Source organism: Mobula hypostoma, chromosome 1, assembly GCF_963921235.1.
Source record: "Mobula hypostoma chromosome 1, sMobHyp1.1, whole genome shotgun sequence".
Lineage (NCBI taxonomy): Eukaryota > Metazoa > Chordata > Chondrichthyes > Myliobatiformes > Myliobatidae > Mobula > Mobula hypostoma.
Genome location: NC_086097.1, coordinates 206,013,168 through 206,030,588, shown reverse-complemented (window position 1 = coordinate 206,030,588; position 17,421 = coordinate 206,013,168). Strand labels below are relative to the sequence as shown.

General features: G+C 44.1%; 2 protein-coding genes across 3 annotated transcripts in view; one reads left to right on the top strand and one right to left on the bottom strand.

Annotated features, from left to right (window-relative positions):
* LOC134354560 (peroxidasin homolog) overlaps positions 1–17,421 on the top strand; it is a 564,572-nt gene that overhangs the window by 103,952 nt on the left and 443,199 nt on the right. The window lies entirely within an intron of this gene.
* Positions 7,803–15,525, bottom strand: LOC134356690 (uncharacterized). Its single transcript, XM_063067730.1, is given in 3 exon segments — positions 7,803–7,886; positions 11,795–13,900; positions 14,901–15,525. Coding segments are annotated over 3 exon segments (2,685 nt in total). The 5' UTR covers positions 15,396–15,525.

The following is a 17,421-nucleotide window of genomic DNA, read 5'->3' as shown; positions in this document are numbered from 1 at the left end:
TCAAAAATGTTTGGTGTGGCACTGCGCACTCAGGTATCCTATCTCGCTTCTGTATGCTGACCCTTTACCACCTGTGATTTGTACAACAACAGTAATATCAATAAGTGCATAGGTTAGTGAAAAAGTCATTTGGTTTGCTTCTTAAGACCATAAGATATAGGAGCAGAAGTAGGCCATTCAGCCCATCGAGTTTGCTCCGCCATCCAATTCTTCCAGTTATCCTAACTCTCTTGCCTTCTCCGCATACTCTTTGATGCCATGACTAATCAAGAAACTATCTATCTCTGCCTTAAATGCACCCAATGACGTGGCCTCCACGGTCGCTCGTGACAACAAACTCCACAGATTTATCACCCTCTGACTGAAGTAATTTCTCCACATCTCAGTTCTAAAAGGACATCCTTCAATCCTGAAGTCATACCCTCCTGTCCTAGACTCCCCTACCATGAGAAATAACTTTGCCATATCTAATCTGTTCAGGCCTTTTAACATTCGGGATGTTTCTATGAGATTCCCCCTCATTCTCCTGAACTCCAGAGAATACAGCCCAAGAGCTGCCAGACATTCCTCATATGGTAACCCTTTCATTCCTGGAATCATTCTCATGAATCTGCTCTGAACCCTCTCCAATGTCAGTATATCCTTTCTAAAATAGGGAGCCCAAAACTACGCACAACACTCCAAGTGTGGTCTCACAAATGCCTTATAGAGTCTTGACATCACATCCCTGCTCTTATATTCTATACCTCTAGAAATGAATGCCAACATTGCATTTGCCTTCTTCACCACTGACTCAAACTGGAAGTTAACCTCTAGGGTATCCTGCACAAGGACTCCCAAGTCCCATTGCACCTCTGCATTTTGAATTCTCTCCCCATCTAAATAATAGTCTGCCTCTTTATTTCTTCCACCAAAGTGCATGACCATACATTTTCCAACTTTGTATTTCATTTGCCACTTCTTTGCCCATTCCCCTAAATTATCTAAGTCTCTCTGCAGGCTTTGTTTCCTCAACACTACCCGCTCCTCCACCTGTCTTTGTATCATTGGCAAATATAGCCACACATCAATCAATTCCATAGTCGAAATCATTGACAAATATTGTGAAAAGCAGTGGTCCCAACACTGACCCCTGTGGAATTCCACTGGTAACCGGCAGCCAGCTAGAATAGGATCCCTTTATTCCCACTCTCTGCTTTCTGCTGCTCAACCAATGCTGCACCCATACTGGTAACTCCCCTGTAATTCCATGTGCTGTTATCTTGCTAAGCAACCTCACGTGCAGCACCTTGTTAAAGGCCTTCTGAAAATCCAAGTACTCCACATCTACTGCATCTTCTTTGCATGCCCTGCTTGTAATTTCCTCAAAAAATTGCAGTAGGTTAGTTGGGCAGAATTTTCCTTTCAGAAAACCATGCTGGCTTTGGCCTGTCTCGTCATGTGCCTCCAGGTACTCTGTAATCTCACCCCTAGCTTTCGATTCCAACAACTTCCCAACCATTGATGTCAGGCTAACAGGTCTATAGTTTCCTTTCTGCTGCCTCCCACCCTTCTTAAATAGCGTAGTAACATTTGCAATTTTCCACTCATCCGGTATAATGCCAGAATCGATCGATTTTTGAAAGATCATTGTTAATGTCCCCACAATCTCTTCAGCTACTTACTTCAGAAGCCGAGGGTGCATTCCATCAGGTCCGGGAGATTTATCCACCCTCAGACCATTAAGCTTCCTGAGCTCCTTCTCAGTCGTAATTTTCACTGCACATACTTCACTTCCCTGGCACTCTTGAATAGGCCAAAGCATTGAGTGTAAGAGTTGAAGCATCACATTGCGGTTCTACAAAACATTGATTAGAATATTGTGTACAATTCTTGTTAGCAAACTGCAGGAAGGATGTTGTGGCAATATAGACATCCAGCAGGGTGCTGTCTGGAGGGTTGTATGGAGAAATTTGACAGGTTGGGTTTATTCTCACTGAAAAGTAGGAGGCAGAGGGGTGACTTTGTGAAATTTACAAAGTATGAGGGGCAAAGCTAGGATAGATATTCGGGATTTTTCCCCCAGTGCAGAGAAGTCTTAAAATAGATTGCATGGAGTTAAGATGAGAGATCTGTGGGTCAAGCTTTTCATATATAGGGTGGCAAATATTTAGAATGAACAATCAGAGGAGGTAAGATTGGCTTTATTTGTCACATATATATTAAAACACTAAAACATATAGTGAAATCCATCACTTTGCATCAATGACTAACACAGTTCGAGGATTGAGCTAGCGGCAGCCCGCAAGGGTTGCCACTTTTCTGGTGTCAAAATAACATGCCCCACAACTTATTAACCCTAATCTGTACACCTTTGGAATGTGGGAGGAAACCAGAGCACCCTAAGCAAACCCACATGGTCACAGGGAGAATATACAAACTCCTTATTGACAGCAATGGGATTTAAATCCCTATCACTGATTGCTGGCACAATTACAATGTTTAAAAAACATTTGAACAGGTATCTGGATAGGAAAAGAGTAGAGCATTACAGGCCTAAATTGGAGAAATTGCACTGGTGTTGATAGGCATAATGGTTGACAGGGATATGGTGGACTGTAAAGGACTGTTCCTGTGCTGTACAGTTCTATGTTTCAAATACTTATGATTCTATTATTATGCATTTTTCATAAACCTGAACTCTGCTGTTTGAGTCTTAACTTACAAACTTCCCCTGCCCTGTTCCTCCATCAGCTTCTCTATCCAACAATGGATTCTAGCCTGGCAATGCTTCAAATTTAGGGCCACAATCCTTGCTTTTAAATCCTTCCATTCCCTCTCCCCCACTATCCCTGTCACTTTCTCCCCATGCCTTTACACGTGAAAATCTTTGATCTGGTTTTCTGCCAATAACTGCTTTACATTCAGTCACTGGTTAATAGATTCCCACTCCTGAACCTTTCCACCACCTTAGCACTTGCTTGTCCTTTCATGAAAAGCAAGCAACAGTGGTTGATCTAATCTGAGCAATAATTGGAAATGCTATGAATACACTGAAAGTCAAGCAGCAGTTGTAAAGAGATAAGCACCATCATCCATACATCCCCTTTGTTCTCTCCACCCCATTCTCATTCTTTGCAATTTAAAACCTAATTTGCTTAATTTAAAATTGCTTCCCAAACTGCTAAGTGTTTCCAGCAACCTTTTGGTTGTATTTCCTGTTCTTTAAAACATTTCTTAAATTTGATCATGTAAATGTTGTCCTAATATTTTCATAGATGGCTCAATGCCAAATATTTCCTAATGCTCTTGTGAAGTGTCTTGAAATATCTTACTATTTTAATGACGCAAATGATTATATCTGTGTATTGCTCAGTCTGTCAGTGCACATTCAAATATATTTTTCTCTGATTTCTCCTTCTGATACACAATGCAGCACTACCAGGAAGTACATTTTGTTATCTTTCCAATTTATGCTTAGTACATTATCTTGATTAAATTTCACTTTCCATTGATCAGACTACATAATTATTTTATCCAACTCTAATTTTACACTGTTTTCTTGCCTTTGCCAGTTCAGTATCATCAACAGTTTCCATCGAGTTCCTTACAGAGAAAAGGGGAAGATTATATGAGAGGAGGGAGAGGTAGCCAGGAAAATAGTGTTTTCCAATAAGAAACACTGAGAAGGCATATTTAGTTTAATTATCCAATACATTTATACTTTTGCTCTTGGGTCGTGGTGCATTCTGAAAGCTATATTTATGATATAGCTTATTTATTCTTGAGAGACCACGGGGCATTGAAACATAAGGGCAATGTACCACATAAAATGATTTGCCCATATAACTAACTTAAGATGCTTGTTGCACAGATCATTAATTGTGATAAAAAATGTAGGAGTTGTTTTTGTTAATTTGTAAGTTTTATTTTATTAATTGCGAACATTAAGAGTGGTTAGCTGTGCTCTGACTGTGAGCTTCCATCTAAAATGCAGACATGCTTGTAGATGAAAGGTTTTTACACTGCTTTTGTTTTTAAATCAATGAACTGAATAGATAGTCTGACCTGTTCAGTTCCATGGTTACTGACATGAATGTGCAGATAACTGAAAATGCCACTGCACAGGAAAGTATGTGTGCACATCTTTGACTTCTTTACTCACTTTCATTCACATAGAGCTATTCAGACTGAAAAGGAAAACATTTGCTTAGTGTCAAGTTCATTTCCTTGCTATGTGTTAGTAGGAAATTCAGTGTTTGTTCACATCAAAGTATATGCTCATTGTATTCACGGTTTTGGCTTGGAAAGTGGAAACCTTCATTCTGTTTCAGACTTGGTCAGTCTGGAATCCAGACACGTTCCATTTGGGTGAGTAGAGGCAACAGGTTGGGTTTTGTCAAATAAGACTTCAGTTTCAACAGACTGGAATAATAATATCAGCTCCAACAATGAGGTGACATTGAAGTTATGTCAGGGCAGCAGTTGAAGCAGAGTACATTGGCCTCAGAGTTATTGGACCATGGAAGTAAAAAAAATCAGTCAGGATTCTTGTTCCAGTACATTGACTCTGCTAGAAAATGTATTTATGTGGGAGCATCAGGGAAGACAAAATCAGCCTCGACTTTCATAATCCTATAATCTTTCCATAGACTTTTATAATCCAAGGTCATATCTGAAGAAAATATACTTGGATAGATGGCTAGCACCTTGGGATCACACACAATAAACAATCATATTTATGGGAGAAAATAGACAGGAATATTCGATGATGTGAATAAGCACATTGATGAAGGTAGAATAGTAGACTTAGTGTATATGGATTTCAGCAAGGCATTTGATAAGGTACCCCATGCAAGGCTTATTAAGAAAGGAAGGAGGCATGGGATCCAAGGGGACCTTGCTTTGTGGATCCAGAATTGGCTTGCCCACAGAAGGCAAAGAGTGGTTGTAGGTTGGTGACAAGTGGTGTGCCTCAGGGATCGGTTCTGGGTCCCCTTCTCTTCCTGATTTTTATAAATGACCTGGATGAGGAAGTGAAGGGATGGGTTAGTAAATTTGCCGATGACACAAAGTTTAGGGGTGTTGTGGATAGTGTGGATGGCTATCAGAGGTTACAGTGTGGCATCGATAGGATGCAAAACTGGGCTGAGAAGTGGCAGATGGAGTTCAATCCAGATAAGTGTGAGGTGGTTCATTTTGGTAGGTCAAATATGATGGCAGTATATAGTATTAATGGTAAAACTCTTGGCAGTGTGGAGGGCCAGAGGGATCTTGGGGTCCGAGTCCATAGGACAGTCAAAGCTGTGATTAAAGTCAAAGTTGACTCTGTGATTAAAAAGGCATACGGTGCATTGGCCTTCATCAACTGTGGGAGTCAAGAGTCGAGAGGTAATGTTACAGCTATATAGGACCCAAGTCAGACCCCACTTGGAGTACTGTGCTCAGTTCTGGTCACCTCACTACAGGAAGGATGTGGCAACTATAGATAGGGTGCAGAGGAGATTTACAAGGATGTTGCCTGGATTGGGGAGCATGCCTTATGAGAATAGGTTGACTGAACTTGGCCTTTTCTCCTTGGAACGTCGGAGGATGAGAGGTGACCTGATAGAGTTGTATAAGATGATGAGAGGCATTGATCATGTGGATAGTCAGAGGCTTTTTCCCAGGGCTGAAATGGCTATCATGAGAGGGCACAGTTTTATGGTGCTTGGAGTAAGTACAGAAGAGATGTCAGGGGTAAGCTTTTTTACGCAGAGAATGGTGAGTGCGTGGAATGGGCTGCTGGTGACTGTGTTGGAAGCGGATGCAATATGGTCTTTTAAGAGACTCCTGGATAGGTACATGGAGCTTAGAAAAATAGAGGGCTATTGGTAACCCTAGGTTATTTCTAAAGTAAGTATATGTTCAGCACAGCATTGTGGGCTGAAGGGCCTGTATTGTGCTCTAGGTTTTCTATGTTTCTATGAATTAATGGTCTAAATATTACAAGTCATTAGATGATAGAATAGAAAATACTGATTATAGCCACTGATCTGCCTGGAATCACTAGCTGATTGCAGTGCATGGAACATCTGATTTCTGAATTCTGTGCTTGCATAATGCAATGCAGAAATCAAAAAGGAACTAAAGCTCAGATCCCAGACAGAGATCTGGGGTAGATTCCAAATGTTGGATGGTTGGAAGTGTGAAGAAGCAAATATTAGGACAGAGATGGGGAAAGTCTAAATACCAAATGCAGGTGACAGTTTAGGTTCAGCAGGATCCAAATCGATCTGCCAAAGAACTATACACAAAAACAAGGACAGTTATTAGACTATCATTGATTTAATGCTGTTGAGTTGCCATTTAGGTCAGACTTCATACACATATTTTATGCCATTGTTTTGTATTGAATATTCAAATTTACTTTTATATAAACATCTGCTACAAATTCTGGTTAAATTCACTTTTGCTGGGACACTGAAGACCAGAAAAGGCAGCCAATTTGCAGTGTTTGGGATTTTATCCCAGGACTCAGAGGGAGATTCACCATGATGGGAAAAGATTTAATTGGAAGAGAACTTCCTAACAATGAATCAGGCCTTGCATAACCAAACACTTTGATTTCCTTGAAATAGTTCATGAGAACTTGCTATTCTGTGAATAGCCCATACTATCTGTAAACTAAGACACTTTATTGGAAATTACAAAGCAACATCCGTCGTGTACTGTATAGTACTGGACAATGTTGGCATTGTTAGTGTCTCAAATGTACACCACTGTCAATGTCTCAATACCTCAAGTGTACGGCATTGCCCATAACCAGATGCCTCTTAAGCACACTACTCGATACACATGCTATCATATGAATAAGTAGGACACTTGGCTTATCAGTCTTGCTCTGTCATTCAATTAGATTATGGCTGATTCAGTTCCAAATTCCTGTCCATCCCAGATACCTTTCATCCTCTTGCTAATGCCTTTAATCCTTTTGACTCTAATTCCCTCTCAGGGAAGAAAGTTCCGAAAATTTTGGGAGAAAATATTTCACCTCATCTCTATGTCAAGTGAACAATCTCTTATTTTTGAAATTACCTCTAGTTCTGGGCTCTCCCAGAAGATGAAACATACTCTCCATATCCAATAAATATAATTCCTTCAGAATTTTATATTTATTTGTAATACAGAGTCATTCAGACACCAATGCCCTAATTGCCGGGTAAGGAACAGGATGGTAGTTACAATGAAGGAGATCGCTCACCTGCTCTATCCTTACTATTTCCTTATTGCAATTATGTTGATATAGTCTCCTCTACAGACACAGCCCTAAGACACATATAGCATGTTTGTCCCTCTCTCTCTCCTTCTCCCACATACCTTGCTGAGCACAGCTTTTACTTGTGGTGAATAGAGTCTGAATCTCATAACCTTTGCCTTTCCCAGCAAGTGAGCTGCCTCTTTCCATTCAATGGCATCTTTCATTTGGGGCCCAGTAGCTTGTGGCTTCAACAAGGACCCTTATGGATGATTGCAATCAATTTTCACCATATTTACATTAGGAGCTAAAATCAGCCCCAATGGCTTCCATTAGAAGTGACCTGTTAAACATGTTAATTTGGAATTAAAGACATCATGTCACTCTGCCATACGCTTTATCTTAAACATGTAACATATAGTAATATAAAGACAATACTACTAAAGGGAAAATAAACTAGTCAGACAGGTACTCCTGAAAATGCTACTGAGCAGCTTCAGTTAATCCCTAAATCGTAAGTGTAGGATAATCCTGTTCCTTAGAATTAGTTTGGTACCACATATTGCCTGAGCACATAATGTCAGCCCTAAGCAGTTAGTTCCATAATATAATGGGAAGTGATTTTCACTTCTTTTTGATGAAGATCAAGCTTCTCTATTTGTTTGTAGGTCTGAAAAGAACATTTTTCAAAGGGATTTTTCAAGCATTTAATTTAATTCCAAAATTAAACTGCATTTTTAATCATTACTATCATGTAATTCAACTTTGAATAGAGCCGTAATGTAAAAGATGATTTAAGAAAATGAAATATGTATCATGAATAATTTTTGAACCATTAAAATGACTAAGGATCACAAACTACACCTGCTTAATACTTATTAGAGGTGAGCAATTAAAAAATAAAATTATGAAATCTTTCCATGATTCCCAAGGTAATTTTGAGGAACTCAGGCATATACACACCAACATTACAGTCTGTTATTGATCTATGTTGACTTTTATGTAAACAAAAGCTTTCAAACCGGATTACCTAACATTCAAATTTTGTTTAACATGATCAAGACTCTGTTTTTTTCTGGGGTGGGGGGAATATCATTTCTAAGTGAAATCATGCTGGATAGGAAATTGAGCCGAGCAATTCTGTGTGTTATTTTCATGAGCATACCTGTCGCTTTCCTACATACTAAATTTCCTTTTTTTCCATAATGGGAGTTCCCACTGAACAAGGAGCTGCACACAAAGGCTGCCAGAAGCATGTCTTAGAAGCCTGTTGCTTTTATCATACATTTAAGGAGACATGTCTAGCATTAAAAGACATTTCCAAACTTGACTGCAGACTGCCCACACACCTTTTAAAGGGCTAAAAAGCAGCATGACTGCAATATTTACCTGCTGGAATTCTCATTCCACTTAATATAGGCAACTAACCCAATGTGCCTGACAATAATCACAGCAATCAGTGCAGGGAGAACAACAAGAGCCACACCATGTACAAGGATCATGATGGAAAGTGTTAAAGGTCACCTGAAGATATGCTGACTTCAGAAATGGGAAGTCAGAAGACCATATCACTATGCTCATTGGTGGGTCAAAAGTAGGGAGAGTAAGCAGCTTCAAATTCCTGGGCATTAACGTCTCAGATTAACTAGGACGTGATTGTAAAAGATGTTGGTGAGGCCGCATTTGAAATACTGTGTTCGTCTTGCACTAGAAAAGATACTGTTAAACTGGAAAAAGTTCAAAGGAGATTTATAAGCATGTTGCCAGGACTCAGGGGACTGAGTTATAGAGAGAGTTTAATCAGATTGGGCCTGTTTTCACTGGAACATGCGAGAATAATGAATGGATCTTATAGAGAAGTCTTTAAAATCTTGAAGGACATAGGTAGGATCAGTTCTTTTTCTAAGAACTGGAAGGCATAGGTTTATGGTGAGACGGTAAAGATTTAGTGGGAACCCAAGTACGTTTGTAAATGGAATTAGCTGCCAGAGAAAGAGGTTGAAGCAGGTACATTAACAATATTCAAAAAGTACTTGGACGGATATATGGATAAGAAAGGATTAGAGCAATATAGGCTAAACATGGGCAAATGGAACTAACTTAAATGGGAATCTTGGTGGTCATGAGCCAGTTGGGCCTAAAGGCCCATTTCTATGTTGCATGACTCTATCCAGTCACAAAGAAAGGGAGCCACTGCCTCTACACTCTCAGAAGCTTAAGGAGATTTTGTATGCCATCAAATACTCTAGCAACTTTCTACAAATGCACCATTGAAAACTGTTCTGTGCATTAGAATGGCTGTACCAGTCCATGATGTATCAGACCACGATTGCATCATGACCTGGTACAGCAATTCCAATGCATAGAACTGCAAGATAGTACAGAGAGTAGTGGATACAGCCAGTCTGTCGTGGACACAGTGTTCCCCACACATTGACAGCATCTACACGAGGCATTGCCGCAAGAAGTGGTATCTATTGTCAAGCATCCCCACTGTTAGGTCATGGACTCTTTTCACTACCGTTGTCAAGCAGGAGTTACAGAAGCCTGATGTCCTATACTACCAGGTTCAGTGAAAGCCACTTTCCTACAGCCATCAGGTTCTTGACTTGGCCTGCACAGCCCTAATCCTCAGTAACAGAACACTGCAGACCACTTCGTTCGATACAATATTTTTTTTTGCATGAATGTTTTGTTTTGCGATGTCTTTTTTTTATTCAGTGTCTTGTATGATTTAGTTATGTGTGTTGACTGAATCTACATGTCTGTGCTTCTGCTGAGAGTAAGTTTATCATTGTACATATAGCTTGTCCTACTTATGCACAAAACCAGCAAAATCAATTTGGCTTGACTTGATGACAACATCTTTTAACAGAAGTGTTTCTATAGCTATGGCTGATCACTTCTGAAGCCTCAGGGACACCAGACACTCAGGGCAAGAATTGAAATAATTTATATGCCCAGTAATATTGCATTACTTTCAGAGACTCATCCTAAATGGACCTCTCAAACAGGCTCAGGTTTTCTAAGGCTACCATCATTGTCTTTTAGCCACACTCGCATGCTCAGTCTCCCCTCTTTGTGGAGGTAATGCTGACTTTTATCTGTTAGCTGTAGGTTCCTTTCATGTTGCTGCACCAGATTTCAGTCATGTCTACCAGTATGCTGCTCACCCAGGCATACCTCTGTAAAGAAGCGATGTCATCTGCTTTGACTTCCAAGAGGGACAGACTACATCTCGGACATTGCAGTTCTGCTTTTCCATAAGTGCAGGGAACCATTGAATGCACGCAGGTGTCCAAAAGGGCTTTGTGCCCTTCTAATGTAAGAAACTCCTTGTAGTGTGTACCAAGATTCCAGAAAGCACACACTAGTTCTTCATTCTAAGGTCAATTTCATCGACTGTCCCTTCTAGTTCAATGTATCATAGAAGACATTTTACTTCCTTGGCTCCTTAAGCAAGTGTGTTCTCAAGCAAGAGCAGATGATCACTAGTACAACAGAAGCCACACAGTCTGGGTCATAGTGGCAACATTAATGGTCAACTTTAGGTTTTGAGGTTGTTGTCCTGGGACACTCTGCAGCACACATGAGGACTTCATCATCCTCTGCCACCTGCTGTATGACCTTGCCAGAGGAAGAGCCACAGAGCCTGAGGGCCATGAAGCAGACGCTGGAGAGAAGTAGAAAGAAAATGACACAGCAAGGATATGTCCCAGCTCTTTGTCTGTAGCCTCACCCCTCAGGGATTCCCTGACTGAGAGATGGTTTTCAGAAGGAGCATGCAATATAAAGATTCCCAGTGCTATCTGTGACCAGCTTCATATTATAACAGTTACTACTAACATGAGATGCCAATAACCAGTTCGGTGGGCCTCTTATTCTCCTCTTATTCTGTAGGCTCATCTGTGTTGCCTGCACCAACAATACCTCACAATTAAATGAATCTCTGCCTTAATTACTGAAATGGATTCCTACAACAACTCTGAAGCACCTTCAATTACTCCAAAAGACTGAGGTTTGGTAAAATACCGAAAGGCTTTCATTCGCTGTACAATACGACCTCCACAGTGAGTGTCTGCCCCCAGACTGAGGGGGAGGGGCAAGGCGAACACCTTTATACAGGACTCTGTGGGAGGAGCCACAGGGGCAGTCAGCAGAGGAGTGTGTCCAGACAGGTAACCGAGTTACAACATATATACATGGTTTACCACATTCACCCCTCCTTTTTTTTTTAAAAAGAGTCCTGTGGGGTGAAGTGACTGACAATATTTACAAGAAGTATATTTACAGGTCAAGTCTATCAGGCGGTCGAGTCCGTCGCTGTGATCTACGTAGCACCAGCGGTGATTGCACCGGTGATGGCGGTTGTGCTGGCTCCGGCCTGACTTCAGGTGCCAGCACGTTAGGCGTCGGTAATCCCTCATGCGTGTGCGTCGCGCCCGGTATGGGAGTGTCGTGTGGTGTCTGTATAGGGTTTGGGGTGCACGGTGTCTCGTAGGTACATACATTGGTGGGTACGGGGTCAATAGTCACCACGGAGTGTTCAGGGTAGGGGCCCGGAGCTCCTGCGGGCGCCAGGTCCTGGATGGAGACCGTGTCCTCCCGCCCATCAGGTAAAACCACGTAGGCATACTGGGGGTTCACATGAAGTAAGTGAATCCTCTCGACTATCGGGGAGTATTTGTTGCTCCTCGCATGTTTCCGGAGCAGCACTAGCCCCGGGGACGTCAGCCAAGATGGTAGGGTGGTTCCAGTGGTCGATTTTCTGGGAAAAGAAAAGAGCCGCTCATGAGGGGTGGCATTGGTGGCTGTGCATAACAGGGAGCGGATGGAGTGGAGTGCCTCGGGAAGGACCTCCTGCCAGCGGGAGACCGGCAGTCCCTTTGACCTGAGGGCTAAGAGTGTGGCTTTCCACACTGTGCCATTCTCCTTCTCTACCTGTCCATTCCCCCGGGGATTATAGCTCGTGGTCCTACTGGTTGCAATTCCCCTAGCCAGTAGATATTGGCGCAGCTCGTCACTCATAAACGAGGACCCTCTGTCACTGTGGATATAGCATGGGTATCCGAACAGAGTGAAGAGCTTGCGCAGGGCTTTTATAACTGACGTGGTAGTGGTGTCGGGGCAGGGGATGGCGAAGGGGAACCGCAAGTACTCGTCGATAACGTTAAGAAAGTACACATTGCGGTCAGTGGAGGGAAGGGGGCCCTTAAAGACAACACTCAGTCGCTCAAAGGGGCGGGTGGCCTTGATGAGTGGTGCCTTTTTGGGTCGGTAGAAGTGCGGTTTGCACTCTGCGCAGACTTGGCAGTCCCTGGTCATCATCCTGATCTCCTCAAGGGAGTAAGGCAGGTTCCGGGCTTTCACGAAGTGGAAAAGCCGGGTGACTCCCGGGTGGCAAAGGTCTACATGTAGGGCATATAGCCGGTCGATCTGCGTGCTGGCACATGTTCCCCGGGATAGGGCATCGGAGGTCTCGTTGAGCTTCCCAGGCCTGTACATGATGTCATAGTTGTAGGTGGAGAGTTCGATTCTCCACCTCAGAATTTTATCATTTTTGATTTTGCTCCGCTGCTGATTATTAAACATGAACGCGACTGAGCGCTGGTCAGTTAGCAGGGTGAACCTTTTGCCGGCGAGATAGTGCCTCTAGTGCCTAATAGCTTCTACTATGACCTGGGCCTCTTTCTCTACCGCAGACTGCCGAATTTCAGGGCCTTGAAGAGTACGGGAGAAGAACGCCACCGGTCTTCCCGCCTGGTTGAGGGTAGCAGCCAGCGCAAAGTCGGAGGCGTCACTCTCTACTTGGAAGGGAATGGCCTCATCCACCGCATGCATTGCTGCTTTGGCAATGTCCCCTTTTATGCGGTTGAAGGCTGCGTGGGCCTCGGCAGAGAGGGGGAATGTGGTGGACTTGACCAGGGGGCAGACCATGTCTGCATAGTTAGAGACCCATTGGGCGTAATATGAAAAGAAGCCCAGGCACCTTTTGAGGGCTCTGAGGGTATTGGGAAGAGGGAGTTCCAACAAAGGGCGCATACAGTCGGGGTCAGGGCCAATGACTCCATTCTCCACGACACACCCAAGGATAGCAAGTCGGGAGGTCCCAAATACACACTTGTCCTTGTTATAGGTGAGTTTGAAAGATTTGGCCGCTTGGAGAAATTTTTGGAGGTTGTTGTCGTGATCCTGCTGGTCGTGACCGCAGATGGTGATGTTATCCAGATATAGGAACATGGCCTTCAGTTGGCACTGGTCCACCATCCGGTCCATTGCCCTCTGGAAGACAGATACACCATTCGTGACACCAAAGGGGACGCGCAGGAATTGATAAAGCCTGCCGTCTGCCTCGAAGGCAGTGTAAGGGTGGTCCTCCCGGCGGATGGGGAACTGATGGTAAGCGGATTTTAGATCTATGGTCGAGTACACCTTGTACTGTGCTACCTGATTGACCACATCCGCGATGTGGGGTAGAGGGTACGCGTCGAGCTGCGTGAACCTATTGATGGTCTGGCTATAGTCCATGACCATCCTATTCTTCTCCCTGTTCCGAACAACGACCACCTGCGCCCTCCAAGGACTTGTGTTTGCCTCAATGACCCCCTCCCTGAGCAGCCGCTGCACCTCCGACTTAATGAAGGCTCTGTCCCCCGCGCTGTACCTCCTGCTTTTAGTTGCCACAGGTTTACGGTCGGGGGTCAGGTTGGCGAACAGCGGTGGGGGAGGGATCCTGAGGGTGGAGAGGCCGCAAGTGGTGTCGGTAGTGTGGCAGTTGGCATGATGTTGGGTGGGATGCGCGGGTCGGTGTGTGTGTGTGGTCAGTAGCGGGGTACGTGACATATCTCTACAAAACTGGGGATTTATGACAGCAATTGGTGGGAGGGGCCCATCATACTTCATTGTCACGCTTTTCAGGTGGCTCTGGAAGTCCAACCCCAACAGCACAGGGGCACACAGTTGAGGCAAGACCAGTAACTTAAAGTCCCGATATTCTGTGCCCTGCACCACTAGCGTCGCTACACAACCCCCCCCGGATGTCTGTTGTATGCGACCTGGAGGCCTTGGTGACCCCCCGATTTACCGGCCGTATCATGAGTCCACAATGTTGCGCCGTGGCCGGGTGGATAAAACTCTCCGTGCTGCCTGTGTCAAACAGGCAGCTTGTCCTGTGCCCCTCCACCAGGATGTCCATCATTGACCTTGCAAGCTGGTGGGGAGCGCTTTGGCCGAGGGTCACGGAAGCCAGAGTGGGGTTGCTGTCTTGGTCCAGCGTGGTGGGGTGGCCTGTGAGCACCCGTTGGTCGTAGGCAGTGGGAGGTGGCGCCGACCAAGATGGCCGCCCCCATGTCTCGCACGTGGTGGTGGTGTGCAGGGAAGATGGCGGAAGGCAAGATGGCGACTCCCACGTCTTGCACGCGGCGCTGCTCGATCCTGCTCGCGGTTTTGACTTACAGACCTTGGCGAAGTGGCCCTTCTTTCCGCAGCTGGAGCGGGTAGCTTGTCGGGCCGGGCAGCGTTTCTGGGGGTGCTTCTCCAGTCCGCAGAAGTAGCACTACGCGGACTCACGACTGGCGGCAGCCGAGGTCGATTCGCCGGCAGGTTGCGGGGCCTGCGGCACCCACGAGGCCATCGGGGGATCGCGTGCCTGGAGAGCCTCGGAGTTATGCAGAGCGGCCTCCAACGTATCAGCCAGCTCGATCGCCGAACTTAGGGTAAGATCGGCTTTTTCCAGCAGCCGCTGGCGCACGTACACTGACCTGGTCCCCGTAACGAAGGGGTCTCTCACTAGGAGCTCTGCATGCTGCGCCGCCGTCAGCTCCTGACAATTGCAGGCTCGCACGAGCGTCCGTAGGGCCTGCACGAACTCAGCACTCGATTCCCCGGACCGTTGTTGCCGTGTCGCTAAATGGTGCCGAGCATAGACGCTGTTTATCGGCCGCAGGTATTGTCTTTTGAGTGCATTCATTGCGCCGTCGTAGCTCGGCTGGTCTCTGATCAGCGAATAGACCCGTGGACTGACCCTGGAGAGTAGAACTCTGCACTTCGCTACAGGGTCGGTCGCTTTAATCTCCTCTAGATACGCTTCGAAGCAGGCCAGCCAGAGTTCGAAAGCGTTTCCAGCTTCAGGTGTTTGCGGATTGAGGTCTAATTTTTCTGGTCTCAGGGACTGTTCCATGTTTTAAAACGTACAGCGAATAAAATTGAAGCACCTTCAATTACTCCAAAAGACTGAGGTTTGGTAAAATACTGAAAGGCTTTTATTCGCTATACAATACGACCTCCACAGTGAGTGCCCCCGGACTGAGGGGGAGGGGCAAGGCGAACATCTTTATACAGGACTCTGTGGGAGGAGCCACGGGGGCAGTCAGCTGAGGGGCGTGTCCAGACAGGTAACCGAGTTACAACATATATACATCAAAGTTGCTGGTGAACGCAGCAGGCCAAGCAGCATCTATAGGAAGAGGTGCAGTTGACGCTTCAGTCCTGATGAAGGGTCTCGGCCTGAAGCATCGACTGCGCCTCTTCCTATAGATGCTGCGCAACTTTGATGTATGTTGCTTGAATTTCCAGCATCTGCAGAATTCCTGTTGCTTACAACGTATATACATGGTTTACCACAAACTCATGTTTCTTTCTTTAAAGAACTTTGACCTCTGTATAGAACACACTTTCCTTTGAGGATCTTCAACTTCCAGTGTGAAGAGTGGTGATTAGATTATCATGATATATTTTGTGAGGAAGTAAAGTTTCTTTCTGTGTCTCTTCATTGTGCTCTCACACTTGGAGGAGAGCAGTGAGATGACTAGTGAATCCTGCCAGTCTCTCATTCTGATGGGATTAGTGGATCTCCTGTCTCCTGTAGCATCCTTCTTATTCCTCAGGGGATTGTTGCATTTTTCTGAATGTTGCATAGAAAATATAGTGGAATCATATTAAATTCAATGATGTCTGGTAGAAAATTGGGAAGAGCCCATTCAGGCTTGTATGTATGCACATAAAACATCTAAGTTCCATTTTAAACTGCAGTACTGTGTAGGCCCACCTTCTTACTCTGACTCCTCATCTGTTTTTCTCCAGTCCTGATGAAGGGTCTCGGCCCGAAATGTTGACTGTACTCTTTTCCATAGTTGCTTCCTGGCCTGTTGAGTTCCTCGAGTATTATGTGTGTGTTACTTGGATTTCCTGCATCTGCAGATTTTCTCTTGATAGTAAATTGTTAAATACAGTTTCAATGGCAATGAGTATCTACTTTCACATTTTGAATGTAGACAGCTAACTGTAGAATTACGTATAAATATTGACATAACTCCTTTAAGCTTCCAAATACTGGTGTCTAGTCTGAAGGGTTCAGAACACAGAATACCTGATAATCAGAATGTACTTCTTCTGTTACATTTTTGAGGAAAGTTTAACTGGATATGTAGAAAGCCAGCATATTAAGTAACAAAATAGGCATGTAGTGAGCTGTGAAGTTAGTGGCATGGATATATCGTTAACAATGTGTTAAAATAGGAGATGGCCATATAATGCCTTCCCTAATCTCATCAGGAGGGTTTCAATGAGGGACAATTAAGATAAACATTAATTTATTGTCTTCCTCTTCATAATTGCACTGGTATAGAATCAGAATTTCTCACACCTGTTGAGAAGTTGCCTTAAAGTATCTGTGGGAGTTAAATGTGCACAATTTATTCAGGACTTGCTTTCGTTTTAATCTATTAGCTACTGGTCATGGGCAGAGGGAGTGAGGTGGCTTTGTTGTAAAAAATGAAATCAAATTCTTAGAAAGTGACAGAAGGTGTAGTAGCTTTGTGGGTAAAGTTAAGAAACTGAGAAGGTCAAAAATATCATGATGGGAGTTATGTGCCGGCCTCCGAACCTAGTCAGATATGGGGTACAAATTACACTGGAAGATTGAAAAGTCAAGTAGATAGGACAATGTTATGATGGTCACCGGGGATTTCAGTTTGCAGGTAGATTGGGAAAATCAAGTTGGAGTCAAGGGAACATACACCAATCCCCAGTGAGGGATCAGAAGTGGAAAGAGTGAGCAGTTTCAAATTTCTTAGTGTCTGAGGATCTATCCTCAGCCTAATTTATGGATGCAATTGCAAAGAAAGTACAGCAATGGCTATATTTCATAGGGAGCTTGACGAGAATTGGTATGTCACCAAAGACACTCACAAATTTCTACAGATGTA